The sequence below is a fragment of the Schistocerca gregaria genome, chromosome 4 (assembly GCF_023897955.1).
Source record: "Schistocerca gregaria isolate iqSchGreg1 chromosome 4, iqSchGreg1.2, whole genome shotgun sequence".
In the NCBI taxonomy this organism is placed as follows: domain Eukaryota; kingdom Metazoa; phylum Arthropoda; class Insecta; order Orthoptera; family Acrididae; genus Schistocerca; species Schistocerca gregaria.
This window is the reverse complement of record NC_064923.1, coordinates 124,646,176-124,670,889: the sequence shown is the minus strand read 5'-3', so window position 1 is coordinate 124,670,889 and position 24,714 is coordinate 124,646,176. Positions and strand designations below refer to the sequence as shown.

The window sequence follows — 24,714 nt, the reverse complement described above, 5'->3', positions numbered from 1 at the left end:
CCGACTTCCTTCCCCGTCCTTCCCTAATCCGATGAGACCGATGACCTCGCTGTCTGGTCTCCTTCCCCAAAACAACCAAAAAACCAACCACGCTCGCTGCGTGTGTGTCTGACTAGCTGTCATTCCGCTTCAGCTCACGCTGCTATCGCCTGGACGGGTTGATTTTGATAGTATGTCGATAGTAATAATGTTCTGGATCATCAGTGCACATAAAAGTGCTACGTTTACGGGCATGGCTTCTGTACAAAACGTTATGTACGTACTGCCCTCTAACCCCCTCAAATATGTACACTACTGGCCATTACAATTGCTACACCAAAAAAAAATGCAGATGACAAACGGATATTCATTGGACAAATATATTATACTAGAACTGACATTTGATTACATTTTCACGCAGTTTGAGTGCATAGATCCTGAGAAATCAGTACCCAGAACAACCACCTCTAGCCGTAATAACGGCCTTGATACGCCTGGGCATTGAGTCAAACAGAGCTTGGATGGCCTGTACAGGTACAGCTGCCCATGCAGTTTCAACACGATACCACAGTTCATCATGAGTAGTGACTGGCGTATTGTGACGAGCCAATTGCTCTGCCACCATTGACCAGACGTTTTCAATTGGTGAGAGGTCTGGAGAATGTGCTGGCCAGGCAGCAGTCGAACATTTTCTGTGTCCAGAAAGGCCCGTACAGGACCTGCTACGTGCGGTCGCGCGTTATCCTGCTGAAATGTAGGGTTTCGCAGGACCTGCAACATGCGGTCGTGCATTATCCTGCTGAAATGTAGGGTTTCGCAGGGATCGAGTGAAGGGTAGAGCCACGGGTCGTAACACATCTGAAATGTAACGTCCACTGTTCAAACTGCCGTCAATGCGGACAAAAGGTGACCTAGACGTGTAACCAATGGCACCCCATACCATCACGTCGGGTGATACGCCAGTGTGGTAATGATGAATACACGCTTCCAATGTGCTTTCACCGCGATGACGCCAAACACGGATGCGACCATCACGAGGCTGTAAACAGAACCTGAAAAAAAATAACGTTTTGCCATTCGTGCACCCAGGTTCATCGTTGACTACACCATCGCAGGCGCTCCTGTCTGTGATGCAGCGTCAAAGGTAACCGCAGCCATGGTCTCCGAGCTGATACTCGAACTGTTCGTGCAAATGGTTGTTGTCTTGCAAACGTCACCATCTGTTGACTGAGGGATCGAAATGTGGCTGCACGATCCGTTACAGCCATGCGGGTAAGATGCCTGTCATCTTTACTGCTAGTGATACGAGGCCGTTGGGATCCAGCACGGCGTTCCGTATTACCCTCCTGAACCCACCGATTCCATATTCTGCTAACAGTCATTGGACCTCGACCAACGCGAACAGTAGTGTCGCGATACGATAAACTGCCATCGCGATAGGCTACAATCCGACCTTTATCAAAGTCGGAAACGTGGTGGTATGCATTTCTCCTCCTTACACGAGGCATCACAACAACGTTTCTCCAGGCAACGCCGGTCAGCTGCTGTTTGTGTATGAGAAATCAGTTGGAAACTTTCCTCATGTCAGCACGTTGTATGTAGCGCCACCGGCGCCAACCTTGTGTGAATGTTCTGAAAAGCTAATCATTTGCATATCACAGCATCATCTTCCTGTCGGTTAAATTTCGCGTCTGTAGCACGCCATCTTCGTGGTGTAGCAGTTTTAATGGCTTGTAGTGTAGCAGGCATTGGTAAAAACGCTTCACATGTCTATCCTAATGTTAAAAAAGTTAAGAAAGTAAATGAAGAAGGGATGGAGAGAGAACGGTAGAGGTCTTGAGTTTGTAGGAGATGTTCTTTCCATTCTGCAACAGTGAGCATTCGCACGCGACTTTGTTTAGACGTTGCTCGGTAACTGACTGTGGCGCTGTTGTGTGTTGCAGCCTGGGAGAAGATGAAGCGGCCGGAGAGCGAGCGGCCCAAGGAGGAGCCGTGGGACTACCTGGAGGGTGAGTACGCCCAGCAGCCTTTCCAGGCGTTTCCAGCGGTAGTGATTCAGGGTACAGCCACCCTAGCATCCTCTCTCCAGGCGTTTCCAGTGGTAGTGATTCAGGGTACAGCCACCCTAGCATCCTCTCTCCTATTCTCTGATACAGTGTTTTCTTTACGTTTGTTTTTGCGAGAGTCTGTTCGCATCTGTGTAACAACGTGACTTTGCCACGACTTTGTCTGCTATCCCTAGTTCCTAAATTCGGAGTTGGTAAATCCATCAACGATCAATAGGCTTATATTAAGCTGTTATGCACTCGTTCACTAATTTTTACCGGGATTTACCTCACTGGATTTTAACTTGGGTAATTTCTAAAAAACAGTGCACATTGAAGGCGCGGCCCCAGTGCGAGAGATGTATATCGAACGCTCGAAATGTAGGTACTGTTTTCTGCTTTGACAACGGAAGGTCGCATGAGAGCAGTACAAGTGATAAGTGACTCTACTACAATGCCCATATAGAATTCTCTTAAGTGCAAGCAAGTGATTTTTCCGTTTGAACGATATTGAGCGATGGCCTGAACTCTGTTGGAAAAATGGATTTCTTCCAAATCACGGTGCGATAAATTGCTTTCACTGTGGTTCCGAAAATTGTGACCCAGGCGAAGAGGACAGTGAAAGTTAATTTTCCTTTCCAGCTCATATGTAAGAAATGTAGGAAGAGAAATACACTCCTGTAAATTGAAATAAGAACACCGTGAATTCATTGTCCCAGGAAGGGGAAACTTTATTGACACATTCCTGGGGTCAGATACATCACATGATCACACTGACAGAACCACAGGCACATAGACACAGGCAACAGAGCATGCACAATGTCGGCACTAGTACAGTGTATATCCACCTTTCGCAGCAATGCAGGCTGCTATTCTCCCATGCAGACGATCGTAGAGATGCTGGATGTAGTCCTGTGGAACGGCTTGCCATGCCATTTCCACCTGGCGCCTCAGTTGGACCAGCGTTCGTGCTGGACGTGCAGACCGCGTGAGACGACGCTTCATCCAGTCCCAAACATGCTCAGTGGGGGACAGATCAGGAGATCTTGCTGGCCAGGTAGTTGACTTACACCTTCTAGAGCACGTTGGGTGGCACGGGATACATGCGGACGTGCATTGTCCTGTTGGAACAGCAAGTTCCCTTGCCGGTCTAGGAATGGTAGAATGATGGGTTCGATGACGGTTTGGATGTACCGTGCACAATTCAGTGTCCCCTCGACGATCACCAGAGGTGTACGGCCAGTGTAAGAGATCGCTCCCCACACCATGATGCCGGGTGTTGGTCCTGTGTGCCTCGGTCGTATGCAGTCCTGATTGTGGCGCTCACCTGCACGGCGCAAAACACGCATACGACCATCATTGGCACCAAGGCAGAAGCGACTCTCATCGCTGAAGACGACACGTCTCCATTCGTCCCTCCATTCACGCCTGTCGCGACACCACTGGAGGCGGGCTGCACGATGTTGGGGCGTGAGCGGAAGACAGCCTAACGGTGTGCGGGGCCGTAGCCCAGCTTCATGGAGACGGTTGCGAATGGTCCTCGCCGATACCCCAGGAGCAACTGTGTCCCTAATTTGCTCGGAAGTGGCGGTGCGGTCCACTATGGCACTGTGTAGTATCCTACGGTCTTGGCGTGCATCCGTGCGTCGCTGCGGTCCGGTCCCAGGTCGACGGGCACGTGCACCTTCCGCCGACCACTGGCGACAACATGGATGTACTGTGGAGACCTCACGCCCCACGTGTTGAGCAATTCGGCGGTACGTCCACCCGGCCTCCCGCATGCCCACTATACGCCCTCGCTCAAAGTCCGTCAACTGCACATACGGTTCACGTCCACGCTGTCGCGGCATGCTACCAGTGTTAAAGACTGCGATGGAGCTCCGTATGCCACGGCAAACTGGCTGACACTGACGGCGGCGGTGCACAAATGCTGCGCAGCTAGCGCCATTCGACGGCCAACACCGCGGTTCCTGGTGTGTCCGCTGTGGCGTGCGTGTGATCATTGCTTGTACAGCCCTCTCGCAGTGTCCGGAGCAAGTATGGTGGGTGTGACACACCGGTGTCAATGTGTTCTTTTTTCCATTTCCAGGAGTGTAGTTTATATTGCAAAGCTAATTATTGCCAGAGCGTCATACAAATTGCGTACTAGATTCCTAATTTTGCATTGGAAGAACGGGGGTGAAATTTCGGTGAAACGGTTTCCGGTTACTAAAGTTTTTACAAAAAAAAATGTTCAAATGTGTGTGAAATCTTATGGGACTTAACTGCTAAGGTCATTAGTCCCTAAGCTTACACACTACTTAACCTAAATTATCGTAAGGACAAACGCACAAACCCATGCCCGAGGGAGGAATCGAACCTCCGCCGGGATCACCCGCACAGTCCATGACTGCAGCGCCTGAGACCGCTCGGCTAATCCCGCGCGGCTTCAGTTTTTATAGGAAGGTGTGTTATGTTGTTATTACTAATAGTAGCGTCCTCATAGATGGACAAAACAAATCTATAGAAGTAGTTGAATCTCAAGTGGCCACCCGCAAGTGTGGAAAGACGATTATTTAAGAATCAAACAAAACATGTTTGTGTTTTCGCGGAATCCAGTGGGACTCAAGTTTTATTTTACTTGTGGATTCCAGGGGAAAGAAACCGATAGTACCTCTCATTCAAGAATTCATTTTACCAAGTCTGAAAGTGATCATCGATGGCTGTAAATCATGCAAAACGTAACACTGAAAAACTGACTGGCGAATTGATCATGAATTCGTCTGTCATTCAGTAGAATTTATATCGTCCGACAACTCATCTGTGCACACAAAAATCATTGGACGTCTCTGGGAGTCACTTAAATCATCTGGTAAGAAATAGGAGAGACCTGGGCATCGAGATGAATTGTACATATTTCAGTTTTTTTTATATTTTCACAAAATACGCCTATATGGCATACCTCCCACTTTTTCTAAAGGATATGCCACAATTGTGTTCTGGTACGAGAAAAAGCAGTGTGGTCATTTGCCTACACCATGCATGATAATTTGCACGACGATAATTAAGCTAATGTCTACTGTAACTGATTTTTTAAATTTTATTTACACGTAAAGTTCAGTAGCACGAAATTGAGTAGTAAATCTCCAAAGTCATCTAACTTGTCAGCACAAGAAATTACAACATAAAAATAATTACAGATAAAAATAAATGTTTATGAACCCGAAAAAAATCAGTCCGTAAGTTTAAGTAAACGCAATCCACAATACAACAAGAATCAGCTTAATTTTTCAAATAAATTCGCGACAGAATAGGAGTGATACATGAGGAAACTCTTCAGTTTCGATATGAAAGCGCGTGGATTACTGCTAATATTTTTTAATTCGACTGGTAGCTTATTGAAAATGGATCCAGAAGTATACCGCACACTTCAGACTTCAGGAAGTCTGATCCAAATGCAGGGTTCATAACATTCATATCTTTAATAAATTCCTTTGGGTGAAAGAAGTGCTGTTACTCTCTATCTTTTTTTAATAACTTCGTCTTGAATACGTTCGTCTTTTGTCGTCTCTTTTGTCAACAACTCAACAACTCGACATTTCGAGAGTCGAGCGTTCGATATACATGTCGCTCGCAGTGAGGTCGCGACTTTGATGCGAACCGTATCTTGGAAATTATCTTAACTTGGCTATCGAACGTCTTCTGAAGGGTTTAGTAAACAAACTATTGGGTTATTGTTTTCATCAACAAAGTATTCACCGCACTTCAGTGCTTACCTTGAATTATCATTTTGACAATTTGTATTTACCACTAAACACAGTGACTGCATTTACAACTGGAACAAGTACCGTGACGAGCAGTTCCTCCTGAAAGTCAACTCAGTTATTGGATTTTTATGCGCCAAGTCTAATGGAACGGATTTTGAAAGCCAAATCTGTTCATTCAACGTATAACAGTTATTTAATTCATGTCTGAATAACGTTATAATTTGATTTTCGGGATCATAATGAAAATAACAGGATGCTTATCGACTTCCTTTCGTTACTTTATGTCTACTCAACAAATGTTTAAATGTGATATTTGTTATTTGAAGGAAGTTAATGTACTCTTGAAACTTTAAGAAAATTACTTCACACAAACAAAATTTACTTAAGCACTGCAACAAAGTAACCCGTTGAAGATATTTAATAATCTGCCTCAATGAACTGACTATAACAATGAAATTACTGTTGTTACATCCAGAATTAATGAATTCTGATTTAGGGTTTAAGAAAAATAAAATGATTATCTGAAATTAAACTTCACAAGCTTTAAAAGTTAAATGTCTCTATATTGACCAAAACTACTCTTGTTCACAGTGCGTATTGGATTGTCTGGTCCTCCTTTTACAAGAAACAATGAATAAATATTTTGGAGTTTGTCACAAAAGCAGTTGAGAATCTGACGCCAAAAACACTTTTACAATCTCTTCTCGTCTCTGATTAAAACGGTACGACAATGGATGCCATTATTAACACTTTCATGGTTAAAATTTCTTCAGCGGATATTTGAAAAATAAGAGGCCAAGACCTATCTTCGTTTAAGATAAAATAATACACTTTCACTACAAAAAAAAAAATTTAAGCTGGCCGATTTTCAAAATCAGCGAAGTGGGACACATGTGACCCTTGAACCTAACTGGATCCACGTTTTCGTGTGTACCTAGGATGTTCAGAGTCAAACATTTAATTTTAGAATGATTTTATTCGAATGGCGATTATGGAAGAATTATAACAAATTAGTATCAAACCAAATTTCTTCTCCTTACAACGAAAAACATGAAATATCGCGCACGAGTTCTCAAGATCACATGTGAAGGTGGCTATGACATTTCACGCACTAATGTTTTCTACATTCTATGAAAGTGTCTTCGGCATAAATGTCCCACTACATAAAAATTACGTATAGCTGATCAGAACTACCGAGGTGTCTCTTACGTATAAGAAAACATAATCAGTTACTTCAGACATTGTTGGAATGGGTAGGACAGTGATTTGATATGATTTTCGTGAAACAGACCAACTATAAACACACGCCGCCCCCACTTGTTCACTCAGTCTTCTATACAGGGTGTTACAAAAAGGTACGGCCAAACTTTCAGGAAACATTCCTCACACACAAATAAAGAAAAGATGTTATGTGGACATGTGTCCGGAAACAATTAATTTCCATGTTAGAGCTCATTTTAGTTTCGTCAGTATGTATTGTACTTCCTCCAGTTGGCCCAATTGAAGGAAGGTAATGTTGACTTCGGTGCTTGTGTTGACATGCGACTCATTGCTCTACAGTACTAGCATCAAGCACATCAGTACGTAGCATCAACAGGTTAGTGTTCATCACGAACGTGGTTTTGCAGTCAGTGTAATGTTTACAAATGCGGAGTTGGCAGATGTCCATTTGATGTATGAATTAGCACGAGGCAATAGCCGTGGCGCGGTACGTTTGTATCGATACAGATTTCCAGAACGAGGGTGTCCCGACAGGAAGAGTTTTGAAGCAATCGATCGGCGTCTTAGGGAGCACGGGACATTCGAGCCTATGACTCGCGACTGGGGGAGACCTAGAACGACGAGGACACCTGCAATGGACGAGGCAATTCTTCGTGCAGTTGACGATAACCCTAATGACAGCGTCAGAGAAGTTGCTGCTGTACAAGGTATCGTTGACCACGTCACTGTATGGAGAGTGCTACGGGAGAACCAGTTGTTTCCGTATCGTGTACAGCGTGTGCAGGCACTACCAGAAGCTGATTGGCCTCCACGGGTACACTTCTGCGAATGGTTCATCCAACAATGTGTCAATCCTCATTTCAGTGCAAATGTTCTCTTTACGGATGAGGCTTCATTCCAACGTGATCAAATTGTAAATTATCACAATCAACATGTATGGGCTGACGAGAATCCGCAAGCAATTGTGCAATCACGTCATCAACACAGATTTTCTGTGAACGTTTGGGCAGGAATTGTTGGTGATGTCTTGATTGGGCCCCATGTTCTTCCACCTACGCTCAATGGAGCACGTTATCATGATTTCATACGGGATACTCTACAAGTACGACACAACATATGGTTCATGCACGATGGAGCTCCTGCACATTTCAGTCGAAGTGTTCGTACGCTTCTCAACAACAGATTCGGTGACCGATGAGTTGGTAGAGGCGGACCAATTCCATGGCCTCCACGCTCTCCTGACCTCAACCCTCTTGCCTACGCAACCCCGGTACCAAATGTAGAGACTCTTCGTGCTCGTACTGTGGACGGCTGTTATACAATACGCCATTCTCCAGGGCTGCATCAGCGCATCAGGGATTCCATGCGACGGAGGGTGGCTGCATGTATCCTCGCCAACGGAGGACATTTTGAACATTTCCTGTAACAAAGTGTTTGAAGTCACGCTGGTACGTTCTGTTGAAGTGTGTTTCCATTCCATGATTAATGTGATTTGAGAGAAGTAATAAAATGATCTCTAACATGGGAAGTAAGCGTTTCCGGACACATGTCCACATATCATTTTTTTTTTCTTTCTGCGTGAGGAATGTTTCCTGAAAGTTTGGCCGTACCTTTTTGTAACACCCTGTATACATCCATCTCCTGGTCCCTGGGATTTTCCTCGAAGTTCCTGAAGCATCTCGCTACATGCTAGCACTTAAGACGTAGACGTTTAAACGCTCAAACCTCATATTACTTAATAGGCACAAGTGTCCCATCAGCCACAAAAGGGTTAAGCCTACTTGACGTCAGGTTTACAAACGTTGCAAAACCAGAATTTAGCGTGGTAGGTCTTACATCGACGGTGAATAATTAACCAGAGACTACTTCTAAATGCAGAAGCATTAATAAACGTAGTCCTCCAATAGTATGTGCCTATAACATCACAAAATACTGACGTCTCGCAGAGAGCAAGAAAACACGACCTCTCAGAATGACTGCCGGCTGGCTGCTCATTACTGCTCAGTCTGTATGCGGTAAACTTTTTTTCCCCACATAAAACGTGTTCCTTAAAACGGAACGCGACAAGCCAACCTGTCAGTCTTATAGCGACACCGCCCGCCAGGCCTGCGTTGTTCGCCTCTTCCGTTGTAGGAAAGACGTTCACCAAACTTGAACAAGTTTGGCCTCTGTCCGACTTGATGTCTTCACTCTTTCTTATGCGTATTTTTATACCTTTGGTAATAACAATGCCAAGTTAAGTAGTAGCTCAGATCGTACAGAGATGATTTGTTATTTCTTCTTAATTGTAGAACAATAATTCAATTGAGCATTTACGATTCTAATTGAACTTTTAAGAAAATTACTAAATAAACGTGTTAGATCTAGAGAACACACTACGTGGAGGGTCATTAACAGTGTTCCGTTATAAGAAGCAATACGAACTGGCACCCGCAGGCAACGATGCTCACAAGGGAAACTACCCATGGCAATCCCTCAGATTTAATGGTAAAATGGCCCACTGTATAGCCCATCAAAAACAGAAAACAGATCAACCATGAAAACCGGAAGGAGGTGTACTGGACTGTGAAAAAAAGATGAAGAAATTGGAACACCGAACGATCGAAGCTCAAGATAAGCAACATCGAGCTAGTTTGAATAGCCAAAAGCTGTGGTTGTGCGATCACGATGTTGGAATGCGTAGCGATGGATCCGTGTTCAAATCTCTCTCGTGCCGCATTTTTTCCACAAATTTATGAATCGTCAGTCCTTCCATTGGCGTGTCTGCTCCTCTTCTGTAGTGTTGGCAATTGTCATACAATACGTTGATCTTAGAATATGAGTCATGTGGTAAGAATGTATTACTGTCGCAAGTAATTGTGTTGAATCAGGAAAGCAGGACAGATGCCGTATAGATTTCTCACGGAAATGAAAACAACAAAATAAGCGGGAGTTAACTATGCTACAACAAAGAAATTCAAGAAGCAAAATTTCAAAAACGGAACGCAAGGGTTATAACATGTGGTACTTGCGTAGAACCAATAGGAGATACATACGTCTGGACGTCTCTTCGTTACCCCCTCGCTGTCGCCAACGTTTGTTACACCACGACTTAGACACAAATTTGAGTCCAGCGAACACACTCTTCAATGACCGGACGTACAAATCGTAATTTTGTGAAAGAAAAAATATGGGACACGAGAGATATTTGAATAGGGATCACCCACCGCGCAGTACAACACCGTGACAGCACAACCACGACGTCGGGCTATTCAGGTTCTGTCGATGTTGCGAGTCTTGAGCTTGGATCGTTCGCCGTTTCTGTTTAGTTTCATTTTTCACGGTTCAGTACACCGTCTTCCTGTTTTCATCCTCGATCTGCGTTCAGTTTTTGATGGGCTCTCCGGTGGACCATCTTACCACTAAATTCGATGGGGCTTGCGATCGGTAGCTTTCCTTTCCAGCACTGCCGTTCCGAGAGCGCTGTTCACTTCCCTGGGCTCGGCACAGACTAGCAATATCTATAAAATCAGTATCTAGATTCCCAGAACAGAATTTTCGTGGCCAACATTCACCGACAACATTCACGGCACGGCGTAAGTTTTGTCCTTAAATGACCCCGCAAAATTTACATGACCATTAGAGACATACTTCCATCAAAAATATTATCCAGTTAGCATTCGCGATTCGTAGACATCTTAACTGTTCGCGCTCGATATCTGGAATGAGATTGCCTTAAAGTGTTCAAGAGATACACGCAGGGGCATTTCGTTGTTTACGACAAGTGTCACAGCTCAGACGCTGTTGATGTTGTTATAGGAATGGAAGGAAAAGCTAAAGCATTTTTTTTTTAGATTTTAAACTGCACTTGATAGTATTTTCGAGTCTTTGTTTTGATAAATCATGTTCCGGCAGCATTAAGAAATTGTTTCCTAGTACACCAAATTTAAAATGTGGCGAGCAACATCGAATTTGGAACTATGAAATTCAGCAAGCTAGCGATTTATCAAGTACTGAAATATTTTTGAGAGCTACATTCTCTCATTCTTATTTTCATGTACCATTTTTTAAAATTTCTTTCTTTCTTAGGGATACTAAACTATTAATCGCACACGATCATTCTCCATTTCGTAGGTCCAAGTACAGAAGTTTACCATTGTGATTGTTTTAAAATAAGCTAATGGCATGGAGACATGTCAAGTGTGCGCCAGCCGAAACGACTCAGACTGTCATACATAAATGCCATCTACAGGTGCAAATTGCTCAAAATATGTATACATTCAAAGGTTCGACTGGCAACACACTCCAACACCAAACAATTCATCTAGCAGTTGTCTCACAAATACATTGTCATGCACTCACATAATTAGCCCTACTATGTTAACTCTTTATTACATTGTGTCTCGATATTCTGCGACACATAAAGCGCCTATTACTGGTATGATAACTATTGTGAGACCTTTGCGGTACTTACCCATGAAAAGTGACCTTTCCTCCTTTCACGTACTACGTTTGCATCCGTAGCAGCTACAATTATTCATCATTTCTGTTACTAATTAATAATGTGTAAAAGCAGGGAAAGAACTTGCAGTGTAATAGCTACAGTCTCGGCATAAAAAGCAAAAAAAAACATCGTTGTGCGGCTGTCATATAGCAAAACCTCCAGAGACGCTCCTATTCTATTCACTTCAGTGATGATGTCACAGTTATGCCGATCAAAATGAATACAGTTTCTCGGTTCTTCCCTCATAGAGATGATTCCTTTTGCCGTAAAAGCAACATAAAACCAGTTATATAGTCGTAGACTTTTTGATATTTCTATGATTTTTCTATGATTTTTCCTAGTTTGTATTTTGGCCAAACGTTGCCCTGGAAAACCACTAAAAGTAAAATCTTCGATAAAGTTCTCTGTACCGAAAAAGGTTCTACCACCACACAGCTCATACAGAGGTTCTGTGTCTTAATGAAGGATAATTACTGTCATCGTAAACCTTTAAGCATTCTTCTGAAATAAGGACTTAGATGATACATTGGAATGCAAGTAGATAATAAAACAAGCTTTAATTGACGTTTGCTGAAGTCTTCGAAGCTGCAATTGAACATGGGTACAGATCGCAGTTCCGCAAACCACTTAACAGCGTTCAAAATGTGAGAGGCCCATGTGCAACACATATGTAGCAGTAGCGTTCTGTACACAACCATTCGATGTATAAGATAGCGTAAAACTGTATTTCAGTGAAATGATATTATGAAGTCTGAAAGAGCCATGTCTTCAAAAAAAAATGATAAATTAAAATATGTCTTTATTTTCTTTCCGCAGCGGATCTGACATAATTTTTCTAGTGTTCAGGAATTTCATTAGGTAGGGGTTGGGAAGGTGTTTTTCTATTTTTTCCTTTCTTTTTTTAAATTCTGAACAAATGTTTCTTAAAAACATTTGGTAAAGAATAATAGAGGCATTTGATAACAGTGGATAAACTCAAAACCGTATCAAACCCTTATGTCCTAGATTTTGCTTAAATTTCGGGAGACATGACCAATAATACATAATGAAAGAATAAGCGAGAAACATAAAGCACGAATATGTTGTTCAGTGTTACTTTCCTTCGATTGGTCTTTCATTTTACTTGTTTAGATCCCTCACTTCCGCCATGTAGGGTATCGTCACATTTCCCTGTATTTTTCTGCTGAGGGTACACACCACCTTATCACAGGATTTAACTTACGTGTATAAGAGAGATGAGTACGAACCGTCTGTCGAAGGCAGCTGAGATTTTCGCACTTGTTTGCGCCTCGCGTGTGTCGAAGCGTTGCAGACAACTTACACTGTAACTTAAAACGTTGAGTACGGGGGAAAGGGGGGGGGGGGGAGATGAGGGCATAGTATGTTGTACTGGTACACACTAAACATGGTTTAGTCTAATCCATTTTAAAGGATTTACTTACTCATTAATTCTGTGACTATAGACTTGTTAATTAATGTTGGCCATAATGTGGCATAAGACTGTTTCAAATGCGCTTTCGTTTATGCTGTTGTTTCTAAATCTGTTCGGTACGCAGAAACATAATACACTTTCAGAATATTGTTAAATTTAATTGCTTAGAATTTTTTCAGTATTACAAATAGAGGCAAAAGGAACGAAATGGAATTAATTCAACCACTGTTAATGGCAGAGATTATATTCGTTACACGTTGTCCATAGGTGCTAAATTCTTTTTGAACATTATGAACATTAACGAATTTTGATAAAGAACTTTGTACAGAACTCATTTATGTCACATTAATACAAATTGCATACAAATATCACAGGAAACACCTACACTTGAACTATATGAACATGTCAGAGTACACATTTAAAAATGACTCTCTTACTTCCGGTATTTCGTAGGATACTGTTGTGACTGACAATTCGCAATTTTTCACTAACATCTTTTATTAATGTAAGTTCACAAGGTTGTTGACTGAACAACAAACGAAAGGTAACAATAACGATTCCAGTAAAAGTCTCCTAATTGAGGCAACCAAAATTTCACTTCTAATCTTCCCCAAAGGTTCGTGGTAACACAGACACTAGTGAAAGTCCATTTCAGAGACGAAGACGTAATCTTCAGCAGTCGAAGTACACGAGGTCGGCATCGAGAGTGAACTGAACTTCGGGGCTGGTTCTAGCCCCTAAATAGCTCTCTCCAGCCAATTACGTTTCGGCGTAGTGATACTTCCTGCAGGCCGTGGTTCGAGTTCCCCCTGCAGGATGTAGTGCTCGGAATGTCTGTTTCTATTATCTTGTGTGTACAGAGCCGGTGTTTACCATAGCACTTTTGGTACGCCTTGTACATAGACAACCTCGTCCTCTGTGGTGTAATATGGGTTGCCGGCCCTCAGGGGCTCCCTTGGCTCCTGCATAATAGATACATAATACATTTTGGTTCAATATGCGACGTTCATCCACCTCACTCAGAGTCTGACTATAAATTGCACGTTATACACGACAAATAACATCAATAATTCACACGAAAGAAAATATAATTGAGTGCTCGATGACTGATGGATATTAGTAGGCCATTCATTCTGTGATGGCCAGAGATCCAGAGATGGTATCTTCAGCTGACTGAATTTCAGACTATGTCTTTCAAGTGGACAACAGCACCTCATTAGACCCCAGAACTGACTAAAACGTCATAAAATTGATGTCACAGTATTTTAATAGATAATGGCGATTTATATATGTGGCATAGCTACCTGTTACATACCTTTTACTGACTGCACTGGCTCGACAGTCGTATATTGTTGATATCTGCGACCATTTTTCCTCATTTGCAATTTCGGCACCTCTGTCTCGCAGGTAAGATTAACTATTATCAATCTTTTGCAGATGAATTTTGTGCTTTTGCCTTAACCACATAAGCTTCATTTAGCTGGACTAGGTACGTTTTCCATGTTTTATGTATGCCCATTGCCCCCGGATTAACTGATGCACTCAAACTTCTTTAACAGGATTTCGATCTACCAGCAAGACATGTTGTACACTACAAAGTTGTAGCGGAAAGTCTATGTGCAGTGAGTAACAAGAGTGACTAAAAAGTTGTTAAGGCAGTTTGACTCCAACTGCTTCAATACCCTAAGCTCAAAGTTTATTTTCTCAAAACAATATCAAAAAACATTGAACCATCTGGCAGATCACCTCTTTATAATAACTGCGCGTTGGGAATTCAGTGGTATACGCAGAAGATAAAAAATATTTCAGATATAAAAGTAAATATGCGTTATTCTGCATTTTCTATAAAGAGAGAAGTGTAACACATCAGGAGACAGAGCTCTAAGTCTCATACCGGCAGAGCTGTGATATTTTCGACGACAGTACTTCTAAACAAAATTATAAACGTTAAAATATTTTATACATTTAATGAGGGCTGTTTGTAACAAGATATTTAAGGACAGAATTATACAAACAGGGAAATATTTTGCTCCTAAGTCCATTTGAAATCTATGTGTCTTTCTAGATCCCTTCAGGTGCAACGTAGTTCTATAGAGAACGAACTTCCCTTGACTTTAAAAATATCTCACAATAATTCAAAAATGCACCATTCTGTCCGACTAGAAGTCAACGTTTTTAATTGATTTCAAAATTCTCCCAGTACTATTCTATTAACTGATGTATTTATAAAAGATAAATTTCAACTCGGTTAGTACTTTACGATCACTAGTTGGTAGTATCAGTTGCTACTTTTCCTATAGGACTATAGTTTTCCGCAATTAAAAGAATACTTGGCCGGCCAAAAAGAAGAAAGTGTTGGCGTTTTGCATTTTCATCAGCATGAAATGTCGTGCTGCTGGGTTTCATAGCTCAAAACGCGTGACATGACTTTCATGTATCAGTGAACCGACGGGTATTACTTACGTGGCGGGAATGTGAGAAAGAGGAACACAGTAAAAGCCAATGACAAATGTAAACAGTAAGATAGTTCTGTTTGACATGTTTATGATGAACTTTCTCTCTAGTTTCTGTTTTTCTTTGTTAATTGTCTGTTAATCCTTTTTTCTGCTACTGAAAATGCTGATTGGAGTATAATTTACTTACACACTATATCTTCTATTTTAATGCCAACGATGGGATTCTGCAAGGCGAGTGGGGGCCTATAGACGTCGTTGCGCTATACGCTTCCGTCAAAATTTACGGTTCTAATAAAGTGATGAAGAATGATTTAGCGTCTTTCAGGGTAAATGTAAGCCGTAAAAATCACATAATGGAGCTGCTGTGTCTTACCGGTGGCGCTGGAGCTTTGTGTTTCAAATCCTACACACCAGATGCCGCTAGCGTACAGCGTCGGGAGCAAACGGTGTGCACTGCGAGTTCGTCGGCAGATAGCAGCACTAGCCTGCCTTTCGTTCAGCCATCCCATTACATGGTGTGTGAACTAGTCACGCTGAAATTATTGCCATCAATCACAATGGTAGATAAATGGTAAACATTTGAACGAATGAGAATACGTAAAAGTAGCGCTAGAATTTTTCAGAATAAACAAAAGTACGTTGCACAGAACGTGAAAGTAAGAAACATTTTAATATATTGTGCTAACTGCTAATTAAACTCCTGCCAATTTTTTTTATTTTTACTCATTGTTTAAATTGCTGCCTATTTTGATCTGAACGAAGAGTCATCAAGGTATGAAACAATAGAGATCAACATTTCTTCTTAAAGTTTCTGATTGATGCAATAAGGTAATTCGTTATTTCAGTATTAGCTGCGATGCTTTTTGATTCCAGATAGTGGATCCGAATCCAACGCATTTTCACCCTCCATATACATAACAAGCTTTAGTGTAGTAAGTATTTTGTTCGCCATAACAAGTCCTAGCACAGAGAAACGCACGCTTGGCGATTTTTGTCGCCGACAGTGCATATCTGACGCATTTAGTGACTCCAATGGAAAAGCATTAGATTTTGTGTTGCTAATCTAGTAACATACGGAGGCACGATACAGTGTCGAAAGTGTTCATTGATCTTGTTAGCCACTGTGCTAAATGTTTAGCCTATCTTGATTCAACTATCACTGGGCATTCTATGTCAGACCAGGCTTGTCAGTGTGATACTATCGTCCATTTTCTGTTCGAAAATGTGTGAAATCGCACTTGTTTCGCAGTGAATCAAAGGAGTAATAAATAGTTATAAATCAGTCATTTACAGAATATTGTATCTGAACTGCTATCTGTCCTCAACAGTCTGGCGCCAAGTCTCTCAATTCGCTTGTTTTCGAAGGTCTATGAAATGACTGAGCACACGCAGCAGCTGCCTTTAGCCGCGTAGGCCTCTAATTGTTGAAGGATCGGGTGACGCCCTAAGAGCGTTCGTGTCCTTTGACAAACGAATAAGGCCGCGCTGCTGCCTTCGCTTACGTGTTCGCCTGAAACGTATGCAACCGGAATATCCGCGCTGCTTTGTTGGTTGCGGCCATTCCGGCACCGCAACGCGGCTATTTGCGTGCCGCTTCTGTGATTACCTGAGGAAGGTCTTCACTGTTAGATGCAGTCTCGCCTTTATTCACTCTTCTCCTCTTCTTGTTACCCATTACCTTCATATTTCGAGAAATAAAATTAAACATGACTCCTTAACACCTGTAACAACGATAATGTAGAGACGGAAAGGTCTCGGCTTTCCATGTGAGTGGCAGCCCAGAGGTAGTTTGACGATACGACGGTTATCATACCTATTATGTTGTGGCGAAGTGTCGGGATACTGCATCTGTCTCAAAGTTTATACTAGCGGAGCGCCTCTTGCGCGTTGGCTGCGGGTTGCCTAGTACGGCAGTAGGGATGGGAAAAACCAACTGGTTATAACCGATACCGGTATTTTAGCTCTGAATAACCGGTACTTTTATGTATTTGTTTGGCCTCGACTTTAAAAGGTATTTTTATTTTTTACTACTAACTGGGTAAATGAACTGAAACATCAATTAGACATAGCAGCAGTGCTAAAATTACTAGTTTTTAAATACAGCTTTTTTAAAGAGCGAATAGTTTTTACTTGCAAAATAATTTTGTGCTGTTATAGAAAATGGGAAAAGCGATCACTGCCATTTTAATTACAATGCCGACAGAAACGGGCAACAAACACATTAAATAACAATTGGTACAACATTTGTAAGACAATATTTTACCACGCCATGTGGCGTGTCATATTAGATGGTACTGGTGTACAAGCAGTTTGCAAGCCTTGCTCCATCAGGTCCGAGTGCAATTTTCACACTGTCGTGTCTAGCGTCAGCCGTATTACAAAAAAAAAGGCTGTGAGCACTATGGTACTTTACTTCTGAGGTCATCAGTCCCCTAGAATACAAGTACTTAAATCTAACTAACATTAGGACATCACACGCTCTCATGCCCGAGGCAGGATTCGAATCTGCGACCGTAGCGGTCGCGCGGTTCCAGACTGTAGCGCCTAGAACCACTTGGCCACCCTGGCCGGCAGCTGTATTTCAAGAAGGCACCATCTCCAGTCTGGATATATTATACAAAGTGCTGTATCAATTAAGTAAATGCTCCTCTTGCTTTAAAAGCGGTTGGAGACGCAAGAAGCTAGTGACATAATATAAGGAGAAAACTTAAAAATGAACAGTTCATTCACTGTTTACAATAAATATGCAAGCTGCTGATCTGCTGCCCGTGTCTAGATAACGCGCCTTTACCTGCCAGTAGCCCTTGGACACAAATTAATACGAAAAACAGTGTACTTCAACCTCAGTTTGCGCCCTTTAGCACTGACTATTCGTAGTGTCCAAATAGTGATATGATCGCTGATTACATTATGAGTTTTGAGCAGAGTTTAAAATATTTAGGACAGAAAGGAGAATACTGCTGACTTTTTGTGGTAATCAATCAGTTATCACGGTCAGAGGAATGCAGCTTACGGTGGACAGAGTACCTTTTATTTTATTTCTGTATTTAATTTAATATTTTGATTCTACGTATGTGAAACCGAGGGCGTCAAATGTTTTCAGCCTCTGTTAGATTTCTACGTTTATTACAGGGAATAATAGGAATAACGTGCCGAAAATCGGTTGTTTCAGAAAACGATTATTTTGAGCCACTTAAACAGTCCGGGTAAAGCGGCGTTGAAACTGTTGTTTCAGCGATAAGTGACGTCACTGCTTGCGGCCTGCTGGGAGGGACTGTCATGAGAGTGCAGTGGTGGGGGCGTGATAATGCATCTTACAAAATACCCTCTGTCTTTTACTAGACTATTCCTATGTTAACCTTTAGGTGGCTCCGTTCACATACTGAACTGCTTGCTCCTGATGCTGACATCTTAGCCTTGGGCCTGTACCGTTTATTCGTACAAGCTGAACACAGCGAGAGATATTCAGTTACTGATAGACCACCGTAGACCTACAAACAGTCTGACAGAATTCTTTTGTCTGTGTTGATTCTGGTTGTATGTATTTGATAACGGAAATATACTATGTAGTCTGCAACTGTATACACAATGATAGACGAAAAATTGAATGTGTTTCAGACACTCCTCAAAAGCTGTAGTTTCTTTCTGCATTTTCCGAGAACTGTTTTCAAGACAAAAATTTCATTATCAAGCAGTCAAAAACAATGGCTCTGAGCACTATGGGACTCAACATCTTAGGTAATAAGTCCCCTAGAATTTAGAACTACTTAAACCTAACTAACCTAAGGATATCACACACACCCATGCCCGAGGCAGGATTCGAACCTGCGACCGTAGCAGCCCCGTGGTTCCGGACTGCAGCGCCAGAACCGCACGGCCACCGCGGCCGGCTTATCAAGCAGTCATACGAGATTCAAATCATATGTAGGTTGTCATCTGTTGTCTAACAATTACAAAGTTCTTTTGTTTTAGGGCGCAAAAACAAATGGGGTCACACACGGCAAAGTCAAATCCATAGAACCCGAAGACAGAGAGGAGTTAAAAAAAAGTGACTATACATCAATCGCAAGTGACGTAAGAGAAGACAGCTAAAAACAGGGACATGAAGAAAGAGCTATAAAAGACACTAAATACAAATGGAGGTCGACAGCGCGCCCGTCGCTTGCTAAAACGGCCGATCATTCAGACGGCAAACTCAAGCGGGAACGTAAACTGTTAAATAATGGGCATTCCGTCAGGAAATGGCGGACCGTTAAAACTTGGGCGCAATGTGTACGAAGTGGTAGAGGATCACCACTTAACAAATGACGCTGGCTAAAACGAGAACGCCAAATACGCAACCTAGTTAAAATGACCTTCTCCCGCGGAAGGAGTGAGAGGATAATAGAACCCAGTACATTGTCCTCGATGGTGAGTGTTCATCGGAGGTGAGGGAATCATCTGGAGTGCCCCAGGGAAGTGTGGTAGGTCCGCTGTTGTTTTCTATCTACATAAATGATCTTTTGGATAGGGTGCATAACAATGTGCGGCTGTTTGCTGTTGATGCTGTGGTGTACGGGAAGGTGTCGTCGTTGAGTGACTCTAGGATGATACAAGATGACTTGGACAGGATTTTGATTGGTAACTCTAAATATAGATAAATGTAAATTAATGCAGATGAATAGGAAAAATAATCCCGTAATGTTCGAATACTCCATTAGTACTGTAGCGCTTGACACAGTCATGTCGATTAAATATTTGGGCGTAACATTGCAGAGTGATATGAAGTGGGACAAGCATGTAATGGCAGTTGTGGGAAAGGCGGATAGTCGTCTTCGGTTCATTGGTAGAATTTTGGGAAGATGTGGTTCATCTGTAAAGCAGACCGCTTATAAAACACTAATACGACATATTATTGAGTATTGCTCGAGCGTTTGGGATCACTGTAAGGTAGGATTAAGGGAGAACATAGAAGCAATTCAGATGCGGGCTGCTAGATTTGTTACTGGTAGGTTTGAGCATCACACGAGTGTTACGGGACTCGGGTGGGAGTCTCTAGGGGAAAGGAGGCGTTCTTTTCGTGAATCGCTACTGAGTAAATTTAGAGAACCAGCATTTGAGGCTGACTGCAGTACAATTTTACTGCCACCAACTTACATTTCGCGGAAAGACCACAAAGATAAGAGAGATTAGGGGTTCGTACAAAGGCATATAGGCAGTCATTTTTCCCTCGTTCTGTTCGGGAGTGGAACAGGGAGAGAAGATGCTAGTTGTCGTACGAGGTACCCTCCGATACGGACCTTATGGTGGATTGTGCAGTATGTATGTAGATGTAGATGCAAGTGTAGAAGGGATATAGGAACTAATGGGCTGAGGTACGAGGACTGCAGCCTTTTCAGCAGCATTAGCAGCTTCATTTCATGGCAGATCGTCATGACCAGGGACCCACATAAAAATCAGTGGCTCCATCAAGAGTGATCAAACGACAGTTTTCCTAGAGCCGTTGCACTAAGGGACGGCCGGTGTACAGCGCACAGACACTTTGAAGGACGCTGAGAGAGTCGGAGCAGAGAACACAACTGAAACGCCTGTGTCCTCGGATGTACTCCGTGGCCTTATACAGGGCGAAGAGCTCTGCTGTAAATATTGAACTGTATGCCGGAAACCGGCATCGAAAATCGTCTGCGTCAGTGACGAACGCACACCCGACACCAAGAACAGTCCGAGAACATCAGTATACACAAAGGTACTATCGCGAAGTTCCATGCGAAGGTCATGAAACTGAAGGCGATAGAGTGAAGCTGGAGCAGCGTCCTTAGGAAGCGTATGAATGCCTAGGTGAATACGGACCGCCGCAAGAGGCCATGGTGGAGAAGGGTTCACAGCCACCGGGAAAGTTGCAAGAAGGGTGAAGTTAAGCCGCCGGAGCAAGTACTGAAAGCGGACTCCAGGATGTAACAGAGAAGAGAGACGCGCCCCATACTGGCGATCAAAGGTGTCATCGAAGGAGGAGGCATAGGATGGGTGGCCACCCATGGCAGACAAACGGAGTGCATACCTGTTGAGGAGAAAATCAGGGTAGCAGGACAGTGGTAGTTCGGCAGCTTCGGCATACAGACTCTCAACCGGTCTAGTGTGAAAGGAGCCAGTAGCCAAAAGGGTGCCACAATGGTGGATAGTGTTGAGACGGCGTAAGATTGACGGACGTGAAGACGTATCAACAATGCACCCATAGCCTAGTTTCGAACGGACAAGGGACTGGTAAAACGGACGAGGGTGATTCGATCGGCACTCCAGGAAATACCATTGAGGACACGTACGACATTGAGGGAGCGCATACAGCAGCCTGCCAGGTAAGACACATGGGAGGACCAAAAGAGTTTCCTATCGAGCATGAACCCCAGGAATTTCGAAGTTTCAACGAACGGAAGAGCAACAGGTCCAAGATGTAAAGATAGCGTGAGAAACCAATTGCGCCGCCAGAAATGCATACTGACGGATTTGTCAGTGGTAAAACGAAAGCCATTGTCGATGTTCCATGAGTAAAGACTATGAAGACATCGCTGAAGACACCGCTCAGTGAGACAGGTCCGTGGAGAACTGCAATAGATGGCAAAATCGTCAACAAAAAGGGAGCCGGTGATGCCCGGCGGGAGACAAACCATTAAAGGGTTAATGGCGCTAGCATAGAGGACCACGCTCAGGCCAGAACCCTGAGCCACACAGGGTGGCCAAAATAAAACTGACTTGCAAAATATTCCATGTACATTAAGATAGGCAATGCAACTTACAACATTCACATCCAAGCAACGATTGCCCATATTAATACCCATTTACACCGAGTAAATACCGTGCTTCACAAAGAAAGTACAGCACACAGAAGGTATATCCGATGTCAATGTAACTTCAAACATGTACGACCATCAGCCATCGGTCGGTTTTAGAGTTGCAATTCTCTGTAATACGTAGAAAGGCCACAAGATTGCATTAGTGTTGTTCGTGTTTAGTGTTGTTATCGGGCGGGGCATAGAAGGGACGTGAACAGCGACAGATTTAGAGTGGTCACTGTAGAGGACGCAGAGACGCAGTGCTCTCGTGTGAGACAGCGTTATGAGCGCTTGACAGTGTTTGAAAGGGGCTTCATTGTGTGTCTCTGCTTGGCTGACTGGTCTACAGTTACGCGTACATAGATACTCCGCGAGTCACAGTACGGTGCGTGACGGAGGGTACCCTGCACCACTTCTAGTCATTTCCTTTGCTGTCTATTTGCAATAGAGCGAGAGAAAAACGACTATCTGTATGACTCCTAATTTCTGTTATCTTATATACGTGGTCCTTACGTACAATGTATGTTGGCGGCTGTAGAATTTTTCGGCAGTCAGCTTTAAATGTCCAATTTCTCAATTGCGTTAGTCGAAAAAATGTCGCCTTTCCTTCAGAGATACACATTTGAGTTCCCGAAGCAACTCTGTAACACTTAGGTGTTGTTCGAACCTACCGGTGGCAAATCTAGCATCCCACCTCTGAATTGCTTCGATGTACTCCTTCAGTCCGACCTGGTACGGATTCCAAACACTCCAGCAGACTCAAGAATTGGTCTCACTAGCGTCCTATAGGCCGTCTCCTTTACAGGTGTACTAATCTATCGTGAAATTCTGTCAATAAAATGAAGTCTACCCTTTTTCTTCCCTATCACAGTTCTCACAGGCTCGATACAATTCATATCGCTTTGCGACGTTACACCCAGATATTTAAAAGATTGTCAACCAGAACACTAGTAATGATGTAACCGATCAGTACAAATTTGTTCGTCGTACTCATCCGCAATGACTTACATTTTTTCACATTTAGCGCTAACTGCTGTGGCGTGTATGGTTAGATTGCATATGGTACAATTTCAGCAAGTTTACAATAAAACTAGTTACGCATTATTAGTGTGATACGAGGTTTTATTTAATCATTGCTTTTCCCGGATAATAATCGTTATTTTGTTTAAAAAAACCTCTACCTGGGAATGTGTAGCAATGTTGTCTGTCAAGCAGCGAATGGCACTAGGTTCATTTGCAAAAGTAATCGTATATAGCCAGCAAACGAGCTAAATGTATGATAAGTAATCTGAACTATACAAGAGTAGTGATTCTTAGTAATTTTTAGTGCTATTGTATAATAGTCTCTTTACTAGTTGCAGATCGTTTATCAAATTTAGCGCTATTCTTATCCGAGGTGGCAACATTTTTCTTTAAGGAAAATTTAAAAAATGGTTCAAATAGCTCTGAGCACTGTGGGACTTAACATCTGAGGTCATCAGTCCCCTAGCACTTAGAATTACTTAAACCTAACTAACCTAAGAACAGCACACACATCCATGCCCGAGGCAGGACTCGAACCTACGACCGTAGCGGTCTCGCGGTTCCAGATTGAAGCGCCTACAACCGCACGGCCACAACGGCCGGCCAAAATTAACAGTTTTGTCACACAATACCACACGCACACAACACTAATGTAATTTTTCCTGTCAAAATATTTCATAAAAGTTGTTACGAAATAACCAGGCTTCATACATTAGCAGATAAGAATTTATATCACGTAAGCTGCCGTTTGCATCTATAGTTCACTGTATCCACAGTCTATCTGGAATTTATTACCAAAGAGTGGGTTCTGTCTCACCAATGCACAATTATTATCGCAATTATGACCAACAACATTTTTGTTTGAAATCAATTTAAAACTGCCACTGCAATATTTCACTAAGATAGAGGCTAACACAAGACAGTCACATATAGATTCTGCTTCACGCCCTGTTTCACTATTAACAAATAATATAGTTCAAATCTTTTTGCACCTTCACTATATGCATTAACATTTGAAATTATTTCTGAATGTTAATTGCTTATTGTTCAGCATTTACCAATAAATGTCAATAGCGCTAATGGCTGCGCTCTTTTGTAGCTGAGCAGAAAACTTAACATTTATATAGGATGAGAATTACCATGAAATAAAACTCGAAACAAAGAAGATTCATTTCAATGACACACAAACTCTATGTTACTAATATTAAATGAGCAACATAATACAGTTTTTTTTACAGTTGGCTGTGTTACGAGACATCAATCACATCCTATCAGTACAACAGCTCGAACAAAAAGGTGGTTTTTCTTAGAATAATCATAGATAACAAAAGACAGAGATTTTCATCATCTTTTTCCACGGGTATTGTCTGATATATAATTTTTTACAAAATATTAAATTATGTCATTGACAATAATTATTTGTTGTTTTACTAACGAAGAAGTCCTTTTTATTAATATACGAGAATACGATTAATTTTCATTCACATTCGACACACAGTGCTGTCGTGAATATTATTCTGAAT

General features: G+C 42.4%; 1 protein-coding gene across 1 annotated transcript in view; it reads left to right on the top strand.

Annotated features, from left to right (window-relative positions):
• The window catches only part of LOC126267628 (uncharacterized), a 373,632-nt gene that overhangs the window by 209,342 nt on the left and 139,576 nt on the right, over nt 1-24,714 (top strand). The window contains exon 3 of the mRNA XM_049972926.1: nt 1,923-1,988. Coding sequence (XP_049828883.1) covers nt 1,923-1,988 — 66 coding nt within the window. The remainder of the gene's footprint in view (nt 1-1,922; nt 1,989-24,714) is intronic.